The sequence below is a fragment of the Ambystoma mexicanum genome, chromosome 10 (assembly GCF_040938575.1).
Source record: "Ambystoma mexicanum isolate Mex_15411 chromosome 10, UKY_AmexF1_1, whole genome shotgun sequence".
NCBI classification, from domain to species: Eukaryota; Metazoa; Chordata; class Amphibia; order Caudata; family Ambystomatidae; genus Ambystoma; species Ambystoma mexicanum.
Genome location: NC_090932.1, coordinates 605,870,184 through 605,897,570, shown reverse-complemented (window position 1 = coordinate 605,897,570; position 27,387 = coordinate 605,870,184). Strand labels below are relative to the sequence as shown.

General features: G+C 45.8%; 1 protein-coding gene across 1 annotated transcript in view; it reads left to right on the top strand.

The window, feature by feature from the left end:
- Nucleotides 1–27,387, top strand: part of CUL3 (cullin 3) — a 1,420,631-nt gene that overhangs the window by 126,356 nt on the left and 1,266,888 nt on the right. Inside the window, exon 2 of the mRNA XM_069618172.1 lies at nucleotides 11,843–12,040. Within this exon, the coding sequence (XP_069474273.1) occupies nucleotides 11,843–12,040 (198 nt within the window). The remainder of the gene's footprint in view (nucleotides 1–11,842; nucleotides 12,041–27,387) is intronic.

Here is a 27,387-nt window from a genome sequence, read left to right as displayed (position 1 = left end):
AGCATCATTGTGGTTAAGGTGCACACCCCCAATTAGCGTTCTGGAAGCGGACGGGGGCCTCAGGAGTGGGCCGGCTAAAGCCTGCTGGTCACTGGTTGGATGGAAGAAGATACTCAGCAACCAATGGGAGTGCTGCAACGGGAAAGGGAGCTCAGCCATCCTGCTTGCACAACAAAGAAACAGTGGCGGCCATCTTAGAAGTGGTGTTAATCATTCAAATAAGCAACTTGTGCTTTTCAAATAGCAAGGCAGCGTCAGGTAATAAGCTCACAAAAACAGCAGCGCAATGAAAATGTGCAATGAAACAGTGCTTTTCCAACAATTTCAAGCACATTTCATTTTCTTTTTTCAAATTTCGATTTTCTTCCGTTTCAATAATTCTCCTGGAGGTGCAGTAATGCACAGCAAGTGCACCTACCTAATGGAGGGGGGCAGCAGCAAGGAACAAACTCCACATGTGCAGAAAACAGATGACCAGGAGGGTGGAAGCAGGACCTCCCACTCAGTGAACAGCAGATGAAAGAAACAGATCCAGGCCGTGGCCCAGGTTGGATGGAAGAAGATACTCTGCAACCAATGGGAGTGCTGCACTTATGGACCTAATCCATTGACAAACCAAACTATTATAACCCTGCAGGTTTTATTTGTTGCAGGTACTTTCTGTGGTCTGAACTGTAATTTCCCTATTTACTCATTCAAAAACCTTTTATCCAAAAAACTATGCACATTTTATTGAAATTATTTTTGTATCAAATATATCCATAAAAGACTTGCAAAATCCTTAATCACAATGGTACCTACTGATGCATGTCAACTTGCAATTTCGTCAGAGTTAATGTACTGTTATTTCTTTCAAGGAGTGAGAATTGACAAAATCTCAGTTTCTTATATTTTGCTACAATTGTGAATCATCGTTGGGAATTGCTCTATTTGCTAATGACTTTCTGTACAACCTCATTGTTGTCTTGGACACCATGTTTCGGATCCTTATATAAATAGAACCTTCATCAGGAGTTAAGTGTGACTAAAACATTTTTAACATTCATCAGATATAAGGACTCTGGCTCTGTATCCCAAAGACACCTTGTGACATGCTCATTCACCAGTTCAGTTAGTGACTTATAAACTTAGTCTTTGCTGTTTGTCACTACCATCCGAATGGACCTGCATTTTCCCAGAAGTTGTTCAAGCAATCGTACAACATTTTATTGCAACCATTATTAAGTTCTGAATTTCCAGCATAAATATTTGTTCCATTTCTTCAAATGCATTTTTTATGGTGAGCTTAATGGTTTTCATGTACTTCACACAATCCCCATGGCGGTCACAATATGTGAGCATAGTCCATTTATACTTTTACTTTGTAGGTGCAAATGGCTGACTTACGTTTTTGTTACCAGCTGCAGAGATGACTCTAAAATATCTCCAGAGGTATTCCAAAAACAACATCTCCGCTGGTGGTAAACTCTGAATTGGACAGATTTTCACAAATACCATTACTGGCGGTGGTAATGTTCTCCAGAGGTATTTAATGAAAGACATTCTCCTAACTCTGAATGACGCGCCACCCCTTCGTTTGTAGTCTAATAATAAATACTAGAATGTTAATCTTTCTCTGTATGTCAACTGTGCCCAATAGTGAGTACAACAATCCAGTAGCCATTTCCATGAGCCCCAGATAGTAATATCCATCAGTGCTATCAGGCCTCCAGATAAGGTGGATATGTAAATCTTGTAAATATGACAGCTTTATTATGTTGTTGGGTAAATTTACACACAGGTTTAGCGCAGAGGGTAGTGCAAAGGCCAGGTTACTTGACAAAAACCAGAAGGCTTATTTTGATTTGTCTATATGGGTGTAATTGCAAGCCACCTCAGAGAAATACATTATGTTTCAGAAGCCTTTCAAAAAAATAAACTGCACACTGTGATGAAAGGGTTTTTTTCCATTCAGCTTCATAAGCACTGCATGTTTTCCTAGAATTTTAGGACTGTATAACTAATAAGATGGAAAACGAAGTTGCAATTGAGAATTCATATTTTTTTTTTTTTACAAGTTGTCCTTTTTTTCCAATGAAGGCAAACCAGTATTGCACAATTGTATTTTTCAAAGTTCCGGTGCTGTGCGCATAATCATTATAAAAAGTGTGTAAAATGATGACTATGCACAGTCTAGTTTACATCCATTCTGCCTTGCAGTCAATGGTGTACATTACTATAAATGGTCAGTGGCAGCAGCGTATTTGCTCAAGGGTGATTGTCATTACACTGATCACAGGTGTTCTAGCCTCGCAAATCTTCAGGACTACAATTAAAACATCCAAAACCTGACTCAAGGAAGTGAAAGCGCTGTTCAAAAACAAACAAAGGAAAGTTACATTGGTAATTGAAATAGAAACTCAGCAAAACATGTCCCTGTGATAATCCAGGTAGGTATTTAACTTTATGTAGCGCTTCATAAATGGTTCGTCATACATCTAGGTACTGAGATTATTATACCTCAGTCGATATTCGGTTAACCAACCTCCTGAAGGATGTTTGCCAGTAAGATAGCTCAGCCGGTTGAGCACTCGTTGCTGCAATCTGTGCATGATCTGTAGGTTGCGGGTTCGAATCCGAGCAAGTCCAACTCAGCTTTTCATCCTTTTGAGGTTGATAAAGGAGTACCGACTTTGGTTTGGTGATAATTGTGATAAATATGTTCTATGCACAGTACTTTGCCAAAAGAGCTATATAAATTACCATTTAACCACTATATTAGACATAGAATTTAGCATCGAGTCCTTTCCTCTCTGCACTGTTGTATCATAACACTGGCATACCATTAGGTAGTAATAGCTCCAGGAAATTAGGACTTTCATTAAACATCAAAAGACAATGCTGCTATTGAATCTCAAATTACAATTCATTTTTGCTTTGCGATATAATTGGCTAGGTTTTTGTGATTTCAACATTTAAATATATACAGGAGAGATCAAATGGACAAATGATGAAAGGTGTATTCGGTCACAATGCAGAAAGCTGCCGCATAGTAATGATTTCCATACAGTTTTTGCACACATCTGCTGGATGTCGCATACATTTTACTCTCTTGCAAAGGAAAAGTCATTTTTACTCTTAAAATCACATACTCCTATGTCCCGTCCCTTTCCCCCACACTTATGGGGACATTCCTCCGTCCTGTGGGACGGGACCAGAGCACTTTGTAAAAAAGCATTACATTTTTCAAAAATGTGTACTTCCTCTCCTTTTAAGCGGGGTAGCACACGCGGCCGTAACCCCACCCTCCTTAGCTCCGCCCAGCGCATCGTCCATCAGTCCTTTTTCTACGCTCGCTCGGGACTGGACGCACTTGCATCTTTGGAAGATTTTTTTCCTTCCAGCGTCGTCCTCTCCTGTTCCGGCTTAGCGGTCGTGTGGCAGTCTATGCTGTTTCAGTTAGACTTTCCTATTGGTTGTTCTGTCAGCGACACTTCGCTAGGGCGGACCCCCATCCTCTTTGTTTAGTGTGTTTGGGTCCAGACCACCGGTGCGACTCGTGTTTTTACTGCAATTCCCTTTCGGTCCGGGTGCTTCAACGTAGTTTAGAGCGGTGGGAGGAGGTGTTTCAGCTCACTCCCCCTACGCACTTTCAAACGTTCATCAACGAGAAGAAACGCCCGGTGAGTTCTTTACTTTTTAGGGCACCCCGGCCAGGGGACTCCTTCCCGTGGTCTTCCTAGTCCGGGAGGAGCATCAAAAGCTCTGTTATCGGGGCTTGCCCTGAAGTGCCTTCTAGAGCTAAAAAGTGTAGCAGTTTTCTCAGAGGGCCTCCGTAAGGGGCCTATTGACACCGGATTACAATCTGAGGCCCCTCCTGTGGGGGCTGTTTGTGGGCCCAGTTCTACTGAGGCGGTGGGTACCGGAGCTTTCTTTGAGGTCTCCTTGGCTGCAGCTTCCCGTAAAGACACCAGAGTTCGCCCTGAGGCCTTCGTGGAGGCTTTCTGTATCGAACTAAAGTTCGAAGCCCTTCGTGAAGGGGCTTTTACCGGGCTCGGGTCTGAGGTCCCTTGTTTGGAGGCTAAGGTGACCGACAGTTCTGAGAGGCCTCTTAAGGTCTTGTTGGTGAGGTGTACTCCTCATCGTTCCCGCTCAAGCGGTGACGCCAGTTCTGTTGAGGGGACACAGAGTGAGGTCTCTGACCGGAATTCCTGTTACCGGCGTTGCCGAGGTCCTTCCGTTGAAGGCAATTCTGGCTGATAACATGTCTCAAACATTCTAGGCCATGCAGTATCGGCTTGGCCGAGGTTCCTTGTATCAAGGCTAAGATGAAGACCCCTGAACCATCTGTGGAGACCCCTGTCTCACTTTCACACGTGTCGCAGTTCTCCTCAGGTGCTGTCAAAATGGCGGCTACTCCTGCCAAGACTGCGGTGGCCATTTTGGATACCTCCCTTACATCTACGCCATCCGCACTAGGTGTTGGGGAGTGGCATTTCAGGTGAACATAGTTTTCCTTGTGCACATCCCTTTGTCCATTTTTGACTGGAACGCTCGGATGCCCCTACCGCACAGCATCTCGCTGCCTGCGGCATCTGCACCCTTGATCTATGTTGGTAACAGTGAAGAAGGGCCCTCATGGCAACCCTCTCCCTTAAGTCCATGGGGTTACTCTGCTCATGAGGTCTCTTCCAGTCGCCCCTAAATCGACGGTGGAGGATGCTTTCTTTCAGCAAATTTGAAAAGCTAATGTGCTCCGAGCCCATGAAGAAGTATTTTCGAGGCTTGTTATGGAGATATGCCCTCCTGCGCCATCGGTCCCAGTTGTGGCCCTGGTGATTCCGCCAGCTCCGCCTCTGCCGGCCCTCCCTTGCCTCCAGTGGACAAATCTCCAGCAGTGCTGTGCCAGATGTTGCGCAGCCTGATTCCCCCCCCCCCCCGTGCGTCGTCCGACACATCCGGATCAGGACAGCGAGGACCAGCCCCGCTTTGTTAGAGCCTTTCACGACCGAGTGCTGGACATGTGTCTTTTGGATGTTCCAGTACCCGAAGCACCGGTTCAGCAGGAAGGGGTGCTTTCGGGGGCGTTCACCTTGTCTCCTTTGGAGCGCACCGGCTTGTTCTTGAAAAAGGACGCTTTAGCCGAGGTCCATTAAGTCTGGGAGAAACAACACTCTGGACTGTTTGTAAATAAAAAGATTGACGCTCGTTATAAGCTCCATCCTTCGGCAGAAGTGGACTTAGTGTTGTGTTCGTCCCTTCCTCCACGGTAGTGCTGCTGCTACATTACAATCTAGACCCGCTTCGTCTTCTACAGCGGCAATGCAGTTTCTGGCCGAAGAGGACAAGCGTCTTTACTCTTTGGGGAGGAAGATTTTCACTAATACAGCCCTGCAGTTACGTCAAGCTAATGCAGAACTGGTATTAGCGGGGGCGAATATGAAAATAAGAAAATATGGAAAGGTCTGTCAAGAGTTTGAGGAATTCATTCCTGCTAATAAACTAGAGTATGTTAAAGCAGGTTTGTCAGATGCTAGGGTCCTGGCGCAGGATATGCTGGAGGCTGCGACGCGTCATGTCGACACCTCGGCCCGAGGCCTTATGCTTGGCGTGGACACTTCGTCGGGTGCTGCATGCTACGAAGTTCGCTAAAGAGGTGCAGGATAAAGTTCTTGACCTGCCTTTTGATGGCAAGGAGCTTTTTCACTCAACGACAGATGTTGAGGTGACTTAAGACTAAGGACAGCACCCAGACTGCCAAGTCCTTGTCTGTCAGGGTGAAACTCTTTCAGTGCACAGAGAACGTCTTTGCAGCCTCGGTCTTCCTCTGGTTTTAGGGGATTTCTGGATCAGAAGTCCCGTAGGGTCGATACTCCATCAGGTAATTCCCACCGACGGCAACAACGGGGCAGGTTTTTCTCCTGTTCAGCCTCCTCTTCAGGTTCAGGTGGCGGCGCGACTGATAAACCAACTAAATGAAGTTTCTCTGCGCTCGCACGAGACCCGGTGGGAGGGCACATTGCGTCTTACTGGGAGGCGTGGCAGGCCATCACGGAGGACCGGTGGGCCTTGTCAGCCGCTTGGGCGGGCTTCCGCTGCCCCTTCCCCCACCCCACCCATCAATCCTCCCTTCCAGCAGTCTGGGTCGCCCTCCCTCAGAGCCGAGATACAGAAGTTGCTGGATCTCAGACCGTTGGAACCCGTTCCCCCCCAAACCCCCTAGGGGAGCGAGGGGAAAGCTTCTACTCCCGGCTGTTTACGGTGCCCAAACCCAACCAGGCTGGCCTGCTCACCATCCTAGACCTTTCCCAGTTAAATCTCTCTACCCCAAGAGAAATTCAAGATGATCACGCCCTGTCAGATAAAGTCCTCTTTACAGAAGGGCGATTGGCTCAGCATGGTGGACCTTCAGGATGCTTATATGCATATTCTGATTTGGTGTCTGCATCGGAAATACCTACGTGTTTCCGTGGGGGAGGAGCATTTCCAGTTCCGAGTGCTCCTTTTTGGCCTCAGCTCGGCACCGCGTGTCTTTACAAAGATGTCGGGTTATCGCCGCTCATCTTCGGTTTCAGGGTATCGTGTGTATCCGTATTTGGACGATTGGCTGCTGCGCAGTCCTTGTCCTCAATCAGTCTGGAGCAATCTTGAGTCTCTCCTCCTGCCCCTGTTCCATCTTGGACTGTCTGTGAACTGGCAGAAATCCTCCATGACGGTCTCTCAGGACCTGATTTTCCTGGGTTTTCGGTGGAACACGATCGACTGCAGAGTGTATCTGACTGGGGACAGAATGACGGATCTGTTGGCCATGTGTCAGGTGTTTGCGCAGTAAGAGAGCATGTCGGCCTAGTGGTTCCAGAGGCTTCTGGGCCTCATGGCCTCGTGTGTGCTGGCTCTTCCTCTAGCTTGTCTCAAGATGAGGCAACCACAGATGGCTCTTCGGAGTTCTTGCCGTCAAGCAGTGGACCGAGACTCCAAAATGATACCTGTTCCGTTTTTCATGAGAGCGGACCTTCTGTGGTGATCGCCTCTCAGCAATCTGTGGCCGCGGCCTTTCAGGATCCCAGCCCGCTAGTGACGATCATGACACTCTCTTCCCGGCTGGGATGGGGCGCGACGTTCAGGTTTCAGAGCGCTGGTCACCGAAGGACAAGATCCTTCATATAAATCACTTGGAGCTCCTGGCGCTCAAAGCGTTCCAGCCTGTCATTGTCAAAGTCGTTCTGATCCACACGGACAATGTGGTGTCCATGTTTTATATCAACGAGTGGGAACTGAACTCGGAGGTCCCCTTGCAAATCTTCCGGTGTTGGGGCACTCCAAATGTGGACCTCTTTGCAACAGCGTCAAACAGGAAACTTCCCCTGTATGCCTCCAGGAACTGGCTGGGAGCCTCCTCTCTGGGGGATGCCCTCGAAATTCCCTGGCTCAATATGAGAGCCTATGCTTTTCCGCCTCTGATTTATCGGACGCTGTGCAAGCTGAGGAGCACAGTGAATTGTTCTCTTCTGCTCATAGTACAGTGGTGGCCGGCTAGGTTTTGGTTTTCAGAGCTTCAGCATCTGTTGGTGTGTGCACTGATCAGGCATGCGCTGGTTCCTGACCTGCTGCACTCGAGATCTGCAGCTGTGGCACCCCTCCCCACAATCGTTCAGCTTGGCGGCATGGTGCCGGAGTTCAGATCTTTAGAACACCTCAACTTGTCCGCTGATAACATACGTATTATTCAGGCGGCCAGGAAGCACTCGACGAGATCTCATTTCAGGAGCAAATGGCTTCGGTTCTGCCACTGGTACTTACCCAGACAGCTGGACCCCAGGAGGGCTACGATCGACATAGTGCTGTCCTTTGTGTCTCATCTGGCAGAGTCGGCCATCCATGTCTTGACATGCAGGACTTATTTTTCGGCTGTTGCCGCATACCTAGCCATAGATCAGTGCTCTTTCACTGTCAAACCCAGTGGTTAAAAGGCACTTTGCGAGTCTCATGCGTCTTTACCCTCCTGTTCGCAAACTGCATCCAACGTGGGATCTGAACGTGGTCCTTACGGCCTTGTGCCATAAGCCTTTTGAGCCAATGGCTAGTGTAGACCTTAAGCACCTTTTGTGGAAAGTGTCCTTCTTGGTGGCTGTGACTTCGGCAAGATGTGAGAGAGAGCTCCAGGCCTTGTCGGTGGAGCATCCCTTTCTGGTTTTTCATAAGGATAAGGTTGTCCTGAGGACAAATCCTTCTTTCCTTCCAAAAGTAGTCTGATTTTCATCTGAATCCATCTCCTTGCCTGTCTTCTTTCCAAACCCAGCCTCGGAGGCTGAGAGAGTTTTGCATTGCCTGGATGTTAGAACTTAAGAGCTCTTCTATCTGGACAGAAATCTGACTTTAGTTCTTCTTAACTCTTGGTGACCTTCGGTAATCCGCAGGGTAAATAGGCCTCCAAAGTGACTATTTATTTCCAGATGGATCACTGCCTGTATTATGGAGTCTTGCGCTGTTTAAGGTCTTCTACGTGCAAAAGGGGTTCATGCACATCTGGTACGGGTGCAAGGCCGCTGCTGTTGCCTTTTAAAAAGTATGTGCCCCGGGAGACCATCGCAAAAGCGGCTACCTGGTCCTCCATCGGCTTTTTGTAAACACTACTGTTTGGATCTGAGCTCTAGGTCTAGGTCTGATGCTCAGTTTGGCCAGGCTGTGCATAAAAACCTTTTTCCATCCACCCGTAATTCCTGCAAGGAGTGCTTGGGAATCTCCCATAAGTATGGAGGAAAGGGGACGGGACGTAGGCGTATAATAAGGTTACTCACCGTAGTGACCACCTTACTACTAGTCCATAGTCCCCTTTCCTCCATACGCCCGCCCGCCGTCCCTGCTAATAAAGTTCCTCTGTTGTTGCTTGAAGGCGATCGAAAAGGACTGATGGGCGATGCACTGGGCAGAGCTAAGGTGGGCGGGGTTACGGCCGCGTGCGTTACTCTGTGTAAAAAGGAGACGGGACACCTTTTTGAAACATTTGATGCTTTTTTACAAAGTGCTCCGGTCCCGTCCCACAGGACAGAGGAATGTCCCAGAAGTATGGAGGAAAGGGGACTATGGACTAGGAGTAAGGTGGTCACTACGGTGAGTAACTTTATTATTTACTCTCAAAGATTTAAAATAGAGTAAAATAATCCCTCCAAAATCTTATCTGGAGCACTGAGTGCTATAAAATATATTTTTGTAATGAGATAACAAGGGATCAAGAAATTCACCAGAGGAAACGGGAAGCGCCTCACAACTGGTGTACTTACGTCATCAGTTTTTGTTGGAGCTGTCCCATGCCTCATCCACATTTTCAATGGATGAGAAACTGTTTGCTTGCTTTGAGGTTAATTGGTAATTGGGAGGTGCTGTTGGTCAACTAAGGTAGCATTGAAACCAGAAAACATCGTTTTCTGTGATGTTTCATCATAACTTGCACAACTTGATGAGGGAGCAGAATGATGTTAAGAGTGAAGGTCAACATGCTGATGAGGGAGAACTGATTCAGTATTTGAATGCTTGAAGGAAGAAATGGCAGCAGATTGATCGGTCATACATGTTTGGATGATTTAGCTCAAGGTTGGTCATATTGCACGGTATATAGGCGTTTGATGCACCCAAGTTGGCCGACATTGGGAAGTGGGCGTGCTGCCTAGTTTGCTTTAAGAGGAGTCTCGTGGCTTTAGTGTGGAAGTAGGTTTATGTTGCAATCTACAGTTCCTGTGGATGGCATTGTTCTATCGGCTGGAGGTAGCCATGATTTGGTATACGAGGGGAGGGGGTGCGCTTGTGAGTGGCCGTTGGTGAGCCAGGGTGAGCGCTGACATGACTGTAAATAAATGGGGGTCACTTCACTGACTATATTGAATATACAGTGCCTTAGTGCAGCTGAGGCAGCAGGAGCAATATTGGTGGTTGGGCCAGGTTCTGCAAATCTCATTTTGAGCTGATGTGCAAATGTATGATCCTTAATGAAGCTTCTTAGGTAAGGGTTTAATGTAAAGCCATCAAGACAAGTGCTTCACATGGTTATGAATGGCATTAGCACTTCATGTAATTGAATGAAGTGAACTACTAGAGCCTAGCATCGGCATACTGCTGGCTTGCACAAAAGTTGATGATTGGTGGGCGTGATTTGTTAATGGGAGAAACTACAAAGTTGCCTCTCCGGTACCAGGGGACGAGTTAGGAAGAGAAGACCAGGTAGCAGGGGGAAGGGAAACGTGGTGCAGTGAAGAAGTGGTAGTCATCAGTGTTGCAGTTGTGTTGAAACATGAATTTATGCTTTGGTGTCCAGGAGAGGAGACCGGTAAAGGGGGATGGAGTCATCCTAAAACTCTTAACCAGTCCAAAACGTTATGGAAATTCGAGTAACCAGGTCTTTGGTTGACTGCATTGCTGAGCTAGTGGTCTGCGTGTTTAACTTGGTGTAAAGTGTTTAAGCTGTGTTAAGCTCACATCCTTCTTGTAGATGAGGCAGGCCTCAAAATGTGCACTTGCCACTAGCCATTGGCTAGTGATTAACTTTGGGTGAGTAAGAAATGCCAGAATGTATGTATGTGGAGAATTGTGGTGGCTCGTGGCTTGCAATTTAACATTTTTACTCCTGGATTAGGAATGGGGCATGGCATACTTTAGACCTGAGCAAGGCTATACCCCCAAAGGATTGACTCTAGGTTTGCTGCTTCTTGAAGTTGTCAATCTTTAGTTGGACATTTTCTTGGTTCTGCAGTACCCTGGAGTCACAGAAATTAAATGTTTGCTACCTTCTTGGATTGTAAGTGGCTGTCTTTGTTGTATTATTAAGGCAGCACAACAATCTCAATTACGTAGCGAAATGAGAATTTTGTGGTGGAACTGGCAAGTGCTGCAAATGAGATGCTTTTGCATGTTGGTGCTTTCAGTGGAGCAGTGCATTACCTATGGAAGCCTTTAGAGATGGTCTTCAGATATTCTCTAGTGTGGAGAGAGTAAAGGCTTGAAACGGAGTGCAGGGTTTACTCCAAAATGCGTCCTCGGATGTAACTTTTGCTAAATGCAAAGTTCTTCACATGGAGATTGAGATGTGGCTCATTGTCTAAAACCAAACCCAGCCATTTCATACTTGTGGTGAGTAGAAGTAATGTGCTCTGTGACAGCCGCCATGCAGTATTGGAAAGGAAGTGTGTGCCTAGCAGAGTTTCCCTGCTGCCCTTCGCCATGTGCTTCTGTTAGTCTTTCTCTTTTTGTGTTTTTGTGACTTTTTTTTGTTGACATCGCATTCTGAAGCGTCTGATTCAGTAAAGAATAGAATACACTTCTATTGTTATAAATGGTAACTAGCATATATCAATAGTAAGACTTACTTATTGGTTGGCGATTTACTTGATATCCTAAATTGCTTTCCCCAAGTGTTTTGCCTAGGATTTCAGTGTGGCTGTAGGCAACAGCTTGCACAGAAAGGCAATCTCCCACTCAAGCTAACATTATTTTAAACTTATTTGAGAATCATTTCTTTTTAATGGGGAATACATTGTGCTCATTTTCCACATTGGCTTTTATAAGCGGGTACTAGACTTGCTGAAAATGTTGGACGGCGATTTCCAAAATTGCACTTAAAACCATTAAGCAATAATTGACTCTTGGCTAGTAAGAAATGGTGTACGTTTGGGAAATTGAGGGGGCAAGTGTCTTTTTATGCTTGGCTAGTAGCCTGCAATTCTAACTTTTTATCCCTTGTTGGATGAATTGTAGCTCAATCTTAAGTGGTTAATGATTGAACTTTGACAACCCATACATGGAAGATCATTTGTTTAGTACTACATCTGTGAAGTTGATTCTGAGCTTTTTTTCTGTTTTTAATTTTTTTCAGATGACTATGGATGAAAAATATGTGAACAGTATCTGGGACCTGCTGAAAAATGCAATCCAGGAGATCCAGCGGAAGAACAACAGTGGCTTGAGTTTTGAAGAACTTTATAGAAATGCCTATACAATGGTGTTGCATAAACATGGAGAAAAACTGTACACTGGACTGCGAGAAGTTGTTACGGAGCATCTTATAAACAAGGTTTCTTTGCAACGTTTTACAACTGGATGACATGAAATTAGGTTCATTCGGTTCAAATACCAAAATATGTTCATCAGTGTGGGGTAGCTTTTCTGAATTATACCTTAAGAATATTGCCAATAAGTGCTAGCCTAAGAAATGTGCCTTCCCAAAGAAAGAGGCACTATAGATACGTTTTAGCATTGACAAATTCTATCTGGTGATTGTATTTAAATTAATTACATGACAGTTTAAGTTTAAGCTAACAAATATTGCTTGTAGAACTAACAGCAATGATTTTTTTAACAGGTTTCAGGGAATTGTGCTCTCCCCATACCATCTGATCTGGTTTTAAATTGGAACTCTTAGAGAGTGAGTGTTGCTTGCTAGGAGTGTATTCTAAAATTTTAGTGCATGCCCCCATTTTTTTAGTTATAATTTAGAAAATTGATTAAAGCAATTTATCGGTCAATAATTGAAAAAGAATGACCAGTCAGGAAAGGCTATATTTTCCAAATGCATATTGTTTGTTTAATAAGCAGATCAATCTTGAAATATTTTATTAAAAGTAGGGCAGGCACACACTATGTTCAAAAACAAAAAGTTAAAATAAATTAATGTGGTTTCCTACAACTGTTAAACGATCTGCTTTGTTTACATTTTTGTTGAACAACTTATAAAACCACAACAAATACAATAGTTTTAAAAAAAGTCTAGAAGTCTGGTCACAGCCAAGCCAGTTACATATAGAACATAAATACATAAATGTAGAGTTCAGGAAATGCAGTCAAGGATGAATACCAAACAACTGAAACACTCAGTCCACCAGTAGATGCTCATATGGGAAACCTAGATAAGACAAAAGCAGACAAACCAGGGGATGGCAAAGCATAGATCATCTTTTTTTTCTAATTGGTAAATGCATTTTTGTTTGTCATGATTGGCCACGTCCTCCTAAGCATACATCATCTCCTTAGCTGAGAAGGACACAATGTTCTCAATTGAGTTTTTTCAAGTGGGTTTGGTGGGAGACTGCCAATTTCAAGACTGCTTTTTTTGCAATGAACCCAGTAACACCAAAGTCTGTAGCTCATAGTCATATGTAAAGCATGTGGGCGTCTTGAGGAGGTAGATTGTAGCCTGCAATGTCAGTGAGTGGTAGAACATTTGCCCAGAAATTGTGCAGCAATTTGCATGTGGATATGACTCGCGTTTGAGTTTTTTTTCGATGCCATTTCCTGTCAGTTAATCAACTTGTATTCAGATACTCGCTTATGCATCTAAAAAATATCGTGTTGAATTAAATGTAGTTGTGCCATTTTTACTTTTCCTAAAAGTGGACGAAGATCCTGGGCTAGGGCAGCTGATCAAAGTTCTGGCGCAAGTTTTCAAATCGAGAGCTAGAAGACCCTCCCCCTTAATGCAATAGATTATAAAAGGATGACACAAAGTGAGCAAATACCGGAGGGGGGGGGGGTAAGAGGGTGGGCTCCCCAAAGTAAAGTTGTGCTCTGAGAGTAGGGCTTCCTTTATGCCAGCTGAAATGTTTTTTCTCCCAATCTGGTATTTAGCTTACATTTTAAGTCCAAGGACTCCCCCGACCCCCTCCCCTGGCATCCACCCAGATGTATCTAACAAACTAAATACTGAAACCGAACCAGTGCTTTCAGTGGATGCTCTTCTCATTAACTTAAAGTGCTGTTATTCCATTGGTATGGCCCTGAGAGCAATGCATGTTGCCATCCTCTTGATTTGGCACCCAATTATTTTAGTCCATGGGATTCCAGATGACTGCACTGAATCATCGCACACAGATCTGGTGATGGTAAACTGGGAAACGTGAAGAGCCCCTGCTTCACTTTCATTGTGAACCCAGTTAGAAATGATTCCATTTGCAAAGAGAGCCCAGTCTGTACACAGTCATCCATTGAGGCAGTGCAGCAAGAAGACGGGGTATTTATTCACATCGGAGAACCTGAAAGCAATATTATGTTTAAAGAATGCTAAGAGAATTTTCACATGCCCTCTCACCACACAGAGGATGTAAGCCTTTGCTAATTTCCTCAGAATTGCTGAACTGGCAACCTTCAAATGTTAAAGGTTGATTACAAACAAGGAGTGCAGTAATTTTAGTAAACGTTATCCTTTTTTCCCCATTGTTGATGCACCTGAATGCTTTTTTATTTTTAACCATATCATTTTCAAACATGACTCCCACCCCAGAACCATCTAGAAAAACCAAAAAAGGCAATCCTAGAACATACAGACAAATCAAGTCAAGTAATTCACATCAATATTTTTCGAATGGATTGTCCTCCCAGGTATTCCTCATCTTAGATGTAGCCTTACCTTCAGCTTTGCTGCTTCAGAAAAAAAATTCTCCACCAGAGGGCGCTCTGCTAGAGTCTGTGGCGTCGATGTTCCTCTGCGGTATCCGTCGACGTTATCCGCTGTATAAATTGCTCGAGCCGCGCCCATTGGCCTCAGTTCCGTTTTTCCAATGGCATTTGCTTTGTATCAAGAAAACAGTGCTCCAGTTCTTGTTAAAATGTCTTCGTCATCGAACCCTTTCATGCCTAAAACTGGATTAAAAAAATGTCAGGAATGCGGGAAGATGTCGATAACAGATCCCCATCGAAATTTCCTCTGGTGCTTGGGTTCCTGACAATTTATAGACTAGTACGGTTCCTGTCAGGTGATGACCAATAAAGCTATAAAGGAACGGAGAGGTAAACTGGCGATGAGGGAGGAGTCATTAAAGTTGCCTTCGAGAAGCATAAAAGGCTCCGCTGAGTCTAATGAAAGACGTCACAAATTGAAGAGGTCGAGGGGTAGATCTAGGAAGTAGTAGTCTTCTTCAAAAAAGTCAAAATGTGACACTGGTCTCTCTTCTTAGTCTTTCGAAGAGGTTATCACCTGCCCTTCTAAATATGATTCCCAGAAGAAGTGGGAGGCCTTCAGAGCCTCAATGTTTAAAATCTTTGAGAATGTGGCCCAGCCCCCCCCCCCCTTCATAGAAGTCTAGTGACGGCCATGTCCCTTCTCATACTAAACGTGATGGGGGAAGATCTAAGACAAAAAGATCCGACGGAAAATAGAGGGTGTCGTAGAGGGGATCCTCCCAGACACCTCACAAACGCCTACCAGTGCAAAAACCATAGGCAATATGGTGTTGGATACTCATCTGCCATTAAAATCATCATCAAAGGCTTCCTCAAAGCCTCTATCGAGGACGTCTGAGTCCAAGGTGTCGACAGGCCACTCAAAGACTCTGAAGTCAAGTACTCCTTCAACGGTGTCAAGGGTTCCTTCAATGGCGTCGATAGATCCTTCGATATCGAAGGCTCCTTTGACTATCAAAGCCATTACTGATAACGTTGACGCCCTTGTTGCCGTCTTCGTTAATTCCTATTCCTAAATCGACCTGTCGCGAAGGCAAAGTCTATGCCTCCGAGGAGAATGTTTCACCGGCTGGTGTAAAGTTTGGAACAAAGGAAGTTCCTGAGGAGTTGATTGACCGTCACTCAAATGGCAGACCTATGAGTGCCTGCAGAGAGTACATGGTGTGGACACATCTCAAGAGTATGAGTTAAAAAAAACCTGACCCTGCTGATCATGCAGATGCAGGGTACAGGAGATAAATGATTAGGGTAACAATTTATGGGATGGAACAGAAATTCCCCTACTTACCAAGAGGATGACGTACATCTTTTCGGGGGGACCCCAACAAGACCCCATACTTCCTTTTCACTTAGCTTTGCAAAGGAAGGTGATGACTGCATGGAAAAACCCTTAGTCAGCTCCTGCAGTTAATAAGAAATTCACATCTAAATACAGGCCTCTTCAGACCCTGAATATTTAAGGAAACCTACATCATCTGAAAGTCTAGTGTTTCAGGCGCCCACGTCTACTAGGAATGCAGCATACCCTACAATTCCCACAGACAGGGATGATACAAAAAAATGGACGCATGGTCCCGTAAGATTTATTTCTTCGGGTAGCATGGCATTGAAATCTACAAATTTAAATTGCACCCTTGCAAGATTTACATACACCCTGTGGGACTGTATGGCAGCGGCAGCTGAGCATATTCCTGATGGTGAGGGAACGCAAAGGTTTCCTATCCTTAGTAAAGGATGGAAAGGAGGCTATGGGGGAATGCCTCCAATCAGGTTTAGACACTGCTGACGGCATCAGTAGGTCCATGGCATCTAGTACTCTGCTACGCAGATTTGCCTGGCTGTGAAATCTGGTTTTGCACTAATGTGCAGGCCAGACTTCTCAATATGCCATTTGTCGGCTTGAGGTTGTTCGGCAGCAAGGCGGATGAAAGTTTGGAGAAGCGGCAGACCTCTAAAGCGGTAGCAAAGTCACTTAGTGCCGCAATACGACAACCTCAACGCCCCAACACAGGGTCATCTTCCTGGTGGGGTCGTCCCTTTCGATTGTATTCCTCATTTGGAAAAGGAAGGGGGCAGGCCAGTTAAAGAGGACAAAGGAAATTTCCTCGGGGGCGAGGAAAAGGTGCTAGAGCTGCCCCAGCAGCGGCAAATGTCCCATCAGCCGCTACTGCAGCTGCCGCAAAGCAACTCTGAGGTTTTGACCCACAAGACCGCGGTAGGAGGCAGAATCTCTCAGCATCTGGAAGAATGGCGGGGCATTACTTCAGATGCTTGGGCACTGGAAACAGTATCCCAAAGTTACTGCCTTCCGTTACAGAAGTAACCTCATCACCCTCCGGGATACAACTCTGCCAAAATTCCAGACCCACTCCTGTTGCAGTAAATCTTAACACTGCTAGAGAAAAGTACAATACTACATGTACCTGTAGTAGAGACGAACAAGTGTTGGTACTCCCCATACTTTCTCATTCCAAAGAAGGACGGAGGATTGAGACCCATCTTGGACCTAAGAAACTTGAACACGTTCCTCAGTAAGGACAAGTTCAAGATGGTTACCCTTTCTCAGATCCTTTAGCTCTCCATCTCCGACTGGTTGGTGTCATTGGACCTTCAGGATGCTTACTTTCATGTGCCAATCCATCTCAAGCACAGAAAGTACCTGAGGTTCGTGATTGGCAACTCATTTTCGAGTTCAGCTATTCGGGTTGACCTCCGCCCTGAGAGTTTTCACCAAGCTGATGGCGGTAGTAGCAGTGAGTCTCAGGAGAGGTGGAAATTCATGTTTACCTCTACCTGGACGATTGGCTAATCGGGGCACGTTCTCCCGAACAAGCCCAGGAACATCTAAGCAAGACCTGCCACTTCCTACACAGACTGGGCTTCTCTCTGAATTTCAAGAAGTAAAATGCATACCATCACAAACTCCAATTTATCTGAGGTCCTGGATACTTTCTCGGGCAAAGCATCGCTCCCCTGAAGAGAGCTCACCACATTCTGCAGATGGTAACATGTTTCAAAATGTCCAGCATCTACCGGCCTTCAATTTTCTAAGGCTGCTCTGTCTTAAGACATCATGCATTATTCTGGTGCCAGAGGCCAGATTGAGGATGAGATCCCTACAGTGGGCCATCAGGACACATTGGTCCCAATTTTCAGGGAAAATGTCAGATCTTTTGCAAGTCCCAACCAGAGTGGCACAAGATCTTCGATGGTGGGGTTGCAACCATGGTCGGAGAGAACCATTGTGACGGACGCTTCACTCACAGGGTGGTGAGCCCACACCAACGATCTGACAACCAGTGGTCGTTGGACTCCATCAGAGTCCAAACCACACAACAACCTGTTGGAGCAGAGGGCAATCAGACTAGCGCTGAAAGCCTTTCTGCCCCCTGTACATCTGAAAGAATGTCCTGATGACGAAGGACAACACGGTGGCCATGTACTATCTCAACAAGAGAGGAGGTGTAGGATCACTACCACTGTGCAGAGAGGCAATGCAGCTCTGGTTCTGGGCAATACAGGAAGGAATCTCTCTAACATTAATTCACCTAGCCGGAAAGAGCAGAACATGGTGCTGGACGCTCTCCGAGCACAGTATTTCACGAATGGGAACTAGCTCAGGAAGTCCTTCAAGAGATCTTTACCCTTTGGGGAACCCTTCAAGTGAATCTGTTCGAGAATCTGGCTGTTCAAGAGGAGCTCTAGGAGACGCGATGCGTTTGTGGTGGACTGGGAATTTCCACATCTGTACGAGTTTCCTCCAGTACCCGTGATTCCTCAAGTAATCAGGATGTTAAAGTTCGGGAAAACCATGATCCTAATTGCCCTGGATTGGGCCAGGAGAACGTGGTACCTGGATCTTCTAGACATGTCCATCTGCCCTCCAATATGTCTTCCACAAAGAGGACCTTCTCTCGCAAGAGGAGGGTAGAGTTCTCCATCCAGAGGTCAAGACATCCGGCTTTCATGCATGGTTTTTGAGAGGCTGAGATGCAAGGATTGGGACCTTTCCGGATGATGCAATGGAGATTTGCTTTCGGCCTGAAGGCCAGCATCTAAATCTCTGCACCCGTGTCATTGTAACAGTTCAGTAACTGGTGCAAAGATAAGAATGTGGACCCTTTTCAATGTAATATTCCTACAATATTGTCTTTTCTTTTACATTTGGTTAATTTGGGGCTCCAAGTTGGCACGATAAAAGGTTATTTGGCTGCGCTATCCATTTTTAAGCACTCCTCAGAGGAGGGATCTTATTTCAAGATACCTTTTTAATTGTACAGTTCTTAAAAGGGCTTACTAACGTTTTTCCTCCAATACCCTTTAAAGTACCTGTGTGGGATCTAAATTTAGTGTTGACATTTCTCACATGTATTCCATTTGAGCCATTGCATTCTTGTCTGTTAAGGCTCCTTACTCTAAAAACAATGCTGCTAGTTGCAATTACTTCAGCGAGCAGGGGGAGTGAGTTGCAGGTGCTTTCTAGCAAACCTCCTCACACCATCTTTGACAAAGATAAAGTTCTTAAGGTCAAACCCTCTTTTCTTCCGAAAATTGAATCCGATTTTCACCTGTCACAAAAGATAACACTGCCTGCCTTTTTATCCTCCTCACGCAAGTTAGGAGGAAGGATTACACAGATTAGACCCTACGAGGGCTCTTAGTTTCTATATATCGAGATTGGCTAAATTTCGTCAGTGTGACCAACTTTTTGTGGGATATACTGGTCGGAAATTAGGGCTGGCAGTGACAAAACAAACATTGTCCATATGGATAATTTTAGCTACAACTGAATGCTATAGATTGGCTGGGTAAAATCCTCCAGATGGGCTGAGAGCTCATTCAACCAGGGGCATGGCGACTTCAACAGCTCTTCAGAGAGGTGTACCAGTACAAGATATTAGCGCAGCAGCCACCTGGTCATCCATGCACACATTTGTAAAGCACTACTCCCTAGATTCGACTAATTCACAGGGGTGGTCTCTTTGCAAAATCAGTACTTCATAATGTATATGATTAATATTTCTGGTACTCCCTTCTCCAATTCAGACTGCTTTGGGAGCCCATCTAAAATGAGGAATACGTGGGAGGAACAGCCAGTCTGAAGAACGTTACAGTTGGTAAGTAACTTGTTCTTCTGTCCCATCAAGTGTCTTCTGACAATGCATGTCAGGTCACTTAAGCAGCTGATCTTATGGCATGTCGGGCTAGATAAAACCCACTTTCACAGTTTCACGTCCATCATCCATTGACACAAAGACATAGGTTTTGATGTCCTCCATAACATAGACCGCTGACTTGGCGCCAATAAGTGGCATTTGTACACTGCTGTTTTTCTCTTATGTCTTATGAATTGAGGTGAGGCCCATAATACGCATCCTCTGTGCATTTTAAAGCAGTACAGCTTGCAATTTGAAAAATGAATACCTTTCCCCAAAAATTCAGCCACTTCTGGGGATAGACTCCATTTCAGAAAGTGCCCAATGTAGTTGCAGAACAAGGACTTTTTCTGATCTAGTAGCATCAAACAAATGGAATTGTATGCAGTGTTGTGTAGCACCTATGTATATATATATTTCTCCAGCATTGGATCTTTCCCGGATTCACATGCTGTGAATATTCCCCGCCAGGCTCGGAACCGCTGGTTACTTTGACTAAGTAATTTTCCTATGGAAAAACTTGAAACCTTGAGTGTCCCATTGTCGTGAGTGCTTTTGGTACCCACAAATGGGACGTAGAGTGTAGAGCTCTGGCCCAGCAGCTTCCCCTCAGATTTCAACAGTCTTCCGAGCTGTTGGGATTCCTTGTGTTTCTCTCCTCAGAGAAAATACAATTTCTTGGAAAATTGTACTTTTTTCTTCAAATTTCACCATCCGGTGCAACCAACGTCAAAATAGATTTGGTTCCAACCGTTGAAGCTGCAGGACCTCGCATCCTTATTTAGGCCGTGCGACACTTGCGGCCTAAAAAATGTGCATGAGTGGGACAGGCACACAGAATGTCTTTATTGCCTCTACCCAACCATTCAACTGACAAGACTGGAACCAACGGCTAATCTGCTGGCTCAATGAAGGAGCCTATCCGATGTCTGAGGTTGGCTCGTCACGGGGTGGGAGAGCAACCACTCCCTCTGACAAGTGGTCACCGTCAAGACCGAGGTCTAGATCCGAGGAACCGTTGCCGAAGAAACAAAATACAGGTGAGGCAAAATCATCCTTGGGGCACGATAAAGCCAAACACGCTTTACCTGTAAAGAAACCACCAGCTAGTGGTGAATGGTCCCATACCAGGTACACAACACTTTTCCAAGGGCCCGTTGATGAAATCACTTTTGGACAAACGGAGGGAGAAGGGGCCGCACCCATCGTCAAAATCCACTGACCCGTTCAGGAGATCTCAGACGGTCAAGCACAGAGCCAAATCGGCTACGAAATCCTCCTCGGTGTCGTCCTTGAAAAAGTCTACCCCGATGAGTGGCAAAAAACACTACTCGTCGTCGGAATCATGAAGATCCTATTCCAGCCACGAGGAGTCAAGACACCTGCCAACAGCCAAATCGTTGAAGTTTACTCTGACGACCGCACCATCCACGACGACTGCATCTTCGTCAGGGTCTACGGCTCGTCTCTCGTCGACGACCACTTCGACAACGACCAAAAAGTCATCGTCTCTAGAAAAGCATACGTTACTGTCCACCAATAGAATGGAGATTTCGGAATTGCAGATGGAAGGCAATCTGTTGTCTCCTAAGGTTTTTTGGAAACCTCAATTGGTGCCATGATGCAGGACGACAGGATGCTCTGGGAATGTCTCTTATTGAGTACGAAGATATCATACCAGAAGACATATTGCAGCATGACATTACATCAGATGTTGAGCCTCCACCAGAGGAATATCCAAGTGTCTTTGAATCTGATCCAGAAGAAGGAACCTTTCGATCCTCCTATCCAAGGACCATCTACACCTGCTGGAATAGGTGGTATGCATGCACGATACATCCTTATAAACCCACAATCCCCGCTTTCCCTGCAGGGCCTTACTACACTGCAGTCTCTTTTATGACAGCTTGATGCCAGGCTTCCGCTTCTTCAAGCTCTGACAATTCATCCTTATGGAGAACATCAAGTTACCCCTCAACGAAGGGATCCAACTTATCCCTGTAGAGACCAGGGCATACTCCCTAGGATTCAAACACCTCCTAGACCTCCACCTCGATGTACATTCAGTCCATGTAGGAGAGAGCAAGAAGAGGGGGGGGGATTGATTGACACAGACTAGGACACTGGTCTGAGGGATGCAAGGTCCACTGCCTCCTCGTCTCCAGAGAGCCGACACGTGGGGACACAGATCATGACCAAGATGCACAGGGTAGCTCTGCTCATCCTTCGTCTCCAGATGACATCAGGGCGTTTCACTCATAAGGCATGCCAGGAGTTTGGTTTAATTCCAGCTGAGGTGAAGGATTGTTTCCTCTTCGACCATATGGGTAAACACATTCTTTTGCATACCCATTCTGTGTCATGTTTGGCAGGACGGCCTCATGACACTGAAGCTTCCTTTTTACAGAGCCGGCGGTTAAACGTAGGTTGGAGAAGAAGTTTAAGGCTCAGATACTGCACCGAAAAGCCTCACCTTGCAACCTGCTCCAGAGTCAGTTGTTTAAATGCCAGCAAGCCGCAAGTCTCAAAACAGTATAATTGTGCCACTCCGCCAGACAACGAAAACTGGAAAAATGTATGCCTTTTGGAAAAAAGGTTCTCACAATTGAGGCAACAATGGTTAAAGCAGCGAATGCCCTGGCAATAATTGATCAATATGATCGAGAGATGTGGCACTGTCTGGCTCCTTTATTGGAACACTTGCCGGAACAGCATAGAAGAGGTCATGATGCTGGTGCACGAAGAGGAGGAAGCCTTGAATCACATAATCAACATCTCTGTAGACCTTGCTGAAACAGGGTTCAAGCAAATTGGTAATGGGGTAGTCCTTAGATGCCAAGCATGGCTACATTGCCCCGATTTTCGTCAAGTAGTACAACGCAAGTCATTGATATGCCATGTGAAGGGGAAAATCAATTTGTGGACAAAATTGATGAGGCCCTTAAAGCCACGACGGGTGACACGGCTATGTCTCTTGCATCCCTTCAGGGCAGGCAGTCCTTTAGCTCCTTTCGAGGAGCCTCAGGTAATGCAACTTTCTCAGCCGCTGGAGACAATAAGAACTATGATAGGCCTGGATATTACTCTGAGCTACAAACGCAATTACCAATCCTACCAGTGCAACAGAATACCATCAAGGGCAACGAAAGCACAGATCTGCCACCTCCCCAGAGAGGAAGGCAAAATGAGGCGTAGCAATGACTGCCACTGGGGCAGACGGGTGGGGGGGAGCCTCCTCCAAAAACGGGGCCACCACTTTGAATGGATTGTGTCCTCCCACGTATTCCTCATCTTAGATAGATCTATCCTTACCTTCAGCTTTGCTGCTTGGGACACTTTTTTTTCTCTCGGCACCAGAGGGCGCGCCACTCGAGGCTGCAGTGTCTATGTCCCTTGTCGGCCTTCGTCGAGCGTCGTCATTGCCGTATAAATGCCTTCAGTGCTCCCGTTGGCCTCGGTTCCGTTTTTCCATTAGCTTTGCTTCGGATTGAAAAAACGGTGCTTCAGTTCGTACAATGCCGTCATCTTCATGTAATCCTTCCATACGAAGACTGGATTCAAGAAATGCCAGAAAGGTGGGAGAAAGATGTCACTAACTGATCCCCCATCGGAATTGCCTCTAGTGCCTCGGTTCCAACCACCGTATAGATGAGTGTGGTTCCTGTCAGTCGATGACCCATAAGGCCTTAAAAGAACGAAGAGGTAAACTGGCGGTGGGGGTGGAATCCTCAAAGTTTTTTCCTAGAGGGAGAAAAGACTCAGCAGAGTCTTCAGCAAAACGTCATAAAAAATCTACGTCGAGTAGATCCAAGAAGTCCTTCCTCTAAAAAGGCGAAGAAAAGACAACACCTCTCTTCCTCGACATCGTCTGAGGAAGTCCGAACATGTCTGTCGAGACATGACTCCCCAAGAAAGTGGTAAGCTTTCAGAGCATCTATGTTCTGCATTTTTGAGAATGCAGCCCAGACCCCCTAAAAAAAAGTCTAATGAAGACCATGCCCCTGCTCACAAAAAGTGACGGGGGTGGGAAGATCTAAGTGTTAGACCATTTCGCTGATGGCAGCTTAGGCGTCATTGGTCCCTGTGTGGAGCTATGATTCGAGGAAACTCCGATATAGCAAGAGAATCCTTTGCCAGCAGTTTAGTTGTTTCACGTTGCCGTCAGGAACACGTGATCAATCATCTGATCCCTCTTAAGGATCCCGGAACTCCGCTCCAACGCGTCGCTTCTGTTGAATGTGATGCTCTGTAAATTCGATAAGATTCAGAACCTCGAACCCTATTCTATCGACAACTATTCATCTCTTTTTCTTACTAACGTTCCTTTTTGTTATAGAATTGTATCTCGTCTTGGCCTGCTCACTTCCTCTCCTTCGATCAGTCCAGGGAATTCCTTTGTCCCTTCAAGCGGGGCCCTCCATTTGATATTCCGCTCTAGTCAGCAAGGCCACCTAGCGGAAGTAAGTCCAATTCCTACATTTGGTCTCTTTTCTTTGTTTAGAACCACACTTACCATTCTTCCTTTGTCAGTTGGTACCCTCCTCTTTGGACTACTACTCCTCCAACTGCCTGGTAAGACCTATTGGAAGGATCGAACTCCAGTCATATCCAAAGTTAGTTTCACACTTTCCTCATCTATTTCCCCTTCATTCTGCTCTTCTTATTCTTACCTGTTATTCTCGTTCTGTAGGTCTCTTTCTACTTCGCCACATAGAGAAGGGTCATCCTGAGAGACAACCAGTCCGGACGTCAGGAGTCTTTTCCTTACCAGAAGACTGATTCAAGATCTCCAGGGTTTTATTCCCCAGAGGGTTTCCCTGGGATCCGTGTTTCCCCTCTCCGATTCTTTTAAGTTCGGTATTAGGGGGGGGGAACAGGGATTCCGGGGTGATTCTTCTCCTCTGCTGTTGCTGCTCCGAACAAGTTGACATCCGATCAGGTTAGTGTTTGTACTTCTAAATATCCTTTTGGTATTTGGTAACACAATACCGAGAGGTACTAACCTCAACGGAGTTATAACTGTTAAACTAAGATGAGAAAATCTGACAATCGTTGAGGGTGTCAAGGGAATCTTCCCAGACACCTCATAGAAAAAGCCTTCCAGTGCATAAATCAGAGGTAGAACTCAAGAAAATGGCGTCAGATTCTCGTACGTCATCAAAGTCCTCGTCTAAAACGTCCTCGAAGCCTCTATTGAAGGTGGTTGAGCACAAGGTGTCAATGACTCAACCTAAAAAGGTTATGTCGAGTGCACAGTCGATGGTGTTGAAGGCTCCTTCAACGGTGTTGATGGTCCCGACAACTCCTTCGACGGGGTCGACGATTCCTTCGAAGGTGTCAAATTACCTCGACAATATCGAAGGTAATGGCTACAACATCGCCATCAACGCTTTTGTCGACGTCTTCGTCCATTCCAATGACAAAATCGGCACCAATGTTAGTCTATGCCACCTGAAAAGGTGTTTCATCCAGAAAGTACATGATTTCTTTAAAACCATGTCCTCCATATATGAAGGAGATTCATCAGCAGAAGGTTTCACCTGATGGTGTCAAATTTGGTACAAAACAAGTCCCTGAGGAGTTAATTGACCCTCAATCTAAGATGCAAGACTTATGAGTGCTTGCAGTCAGCAAGTGGTCTGGATACATCTCCAGAATATGAATTTGAAAAGCCTGACCCAGCTGAACATGCTGATGCGGGTTATAGAAAATTGATGAACAGGGTAACTGAATTCATGGGATGGAGTAGAAATTCACCTGTCTATCAGGATGATGACATGACTGACATCCTTTCAGGAGGGCCTCCGCAGGACCCCATACTTCCTTTTCATGTAGCCTTACAAAAGAAGGTTAACACTGCATGGGGAAAACCCTGAAACTATTCCGGCAGTAAATAAGTATGTGTCAAAATATAGACCCTGTCCCTCAGATCCTGAATACTTAAGTAAACACCCATCTCCTGAAAGTCTGGTAGTTCAAGCAGCTACCTCTACTAGAATTGCTACATACCCTACAATTCCCCCTGATGGGGATGATAAACAGGTTGATGGATGGTCCAGAAAGATTTTTACGTCTGGGAGCATGGCTTTAAAATCCACAAATGTAACTTGCACCCTTGCAAGATTTACATATAACCTGTGGGACTGTATGTCAGCGGAAGGTGAGGAACGTGGAGGGTTCCTATCCATAGTAAGGGATGGAAAGGAAAGTTTGGAGAAGCTGCAGACCTCCAAAGCGGCAGCAAAATCATCAGTGCCGCTATACAATCTCAACAATGCCCCTACACAGGCTAGTCTGCCTGGAGGGGTCGTCCCGTTCGTTTTTATTCCTCATTTGGGAAAGGAAGGTGACCGGCCAGTCAGAGGGCAAACGAAAATTCCTCAGGGGCGAGGAAAAGGTGCTAGATCTGCCCCAGCAGCGGCATCTGTTCCGTCAGCCGCTGCTGCAAAACCACTGAGGTTTTGACCCACAAGACCCCAGTGGGAGGCAGGATCTTGCCGCATATGAAAGAATGGTGGGGCCTTACTTCAGATGCTTTGGCACTGAAAACCATATCCCAAGGTTACTGCCTTACTTTTCAAAAGAAACCTCAGAATCACATGCCGGGATACAACTGTCAAACATCCAGACACGCTCCTGTTGCAGGAAGTCTTAACCCTTCTACAGAAAAGTGCAATAGAACATGTACCTGTAGCGGAGAGGAACAAGGGTTGGTATTCCCCAAATTTCCTCATACCGAAGAAGGACGGAGGACTGAGACCCATCTTGGACTTGAGACGCCTGAACAAGTTCCTCAGGAAGGACAAGTTCAAGATGGTCACACTTTCTCAGATCCTTCAGGCTCTCCAACTCCAAGACTGGTTGGGATCATTGGACCTTCAGGATGCTTACTTTCATATGCCAATCCATCTCAAGCACAGAGTTCCTGAAGTTTGCAATTGGCAACTCAGATTATCGGTTTTGAGTTCTGCCATTCGGGTTGACCTTCGCCCCAAGAGTTTTCACTAAGTTGATGGCGGTGGTGGCAGCGAGTCTCAGAAGAAGGGGATTCACGTCTACCCCTACCTGGATGATTGGATGATTGGGGCAGGTTCTCCAGAACAAGCCCAGGAACATCTGTCCAAAACTTGCCACTTCCTTCACAAACTAGGGTTTTCTCTGAATTTAAAAAAGTCAAACCTACCATCTCAAACTCCAGTGTTTGGGGCAGTCCTGGATACTTGTTCAGGCAAAGCCTCGCCTCTGAGAGCTCACCACATTCTGCAGATGGTAATAAAATTCCAGAATGCCTAGTATCTACCGGTCTTCGATTTTTCTAAGGTTGCTCGGTCTTATGGCATCCTGCACTTTTCTGGTGCCAGAAACCAGATTGAGGATGAGATTCCTTCAATGGGCCCTCAGAACTCAATGGTCCCAATTTTCTGGGGAAATGTCAGATCTGCAAGTTCCAGCCAGAGTAGCACAGGATCTACAGTGGTGAGCTTGCAGGGAGTGTGTCCTCAAGGAGTATCTTTTTGGCAACCATGGCCGGAGAGAACAGTAGTGACTGACGCATCACTTACAGGGTGGGGAGCTCACACCAACGAGTTGACAATCAGCGGTTGTTGATCTCCATCGGAGTCCAAACTACACATCAACCTAATAGAGCAGAGGGCTATCAGACTAGCGCTGAAGGCCTTCCTGCCCTCTGTACAGGGAAAGAATGTCCTAATAATGACAGACAACACGGTAGCCATGTACTACCACAACAAGAGTAGGGTCACTACCACTGTGCAGAGGAGCAATGCAGCTCTGGTTCTGGGCAATACAA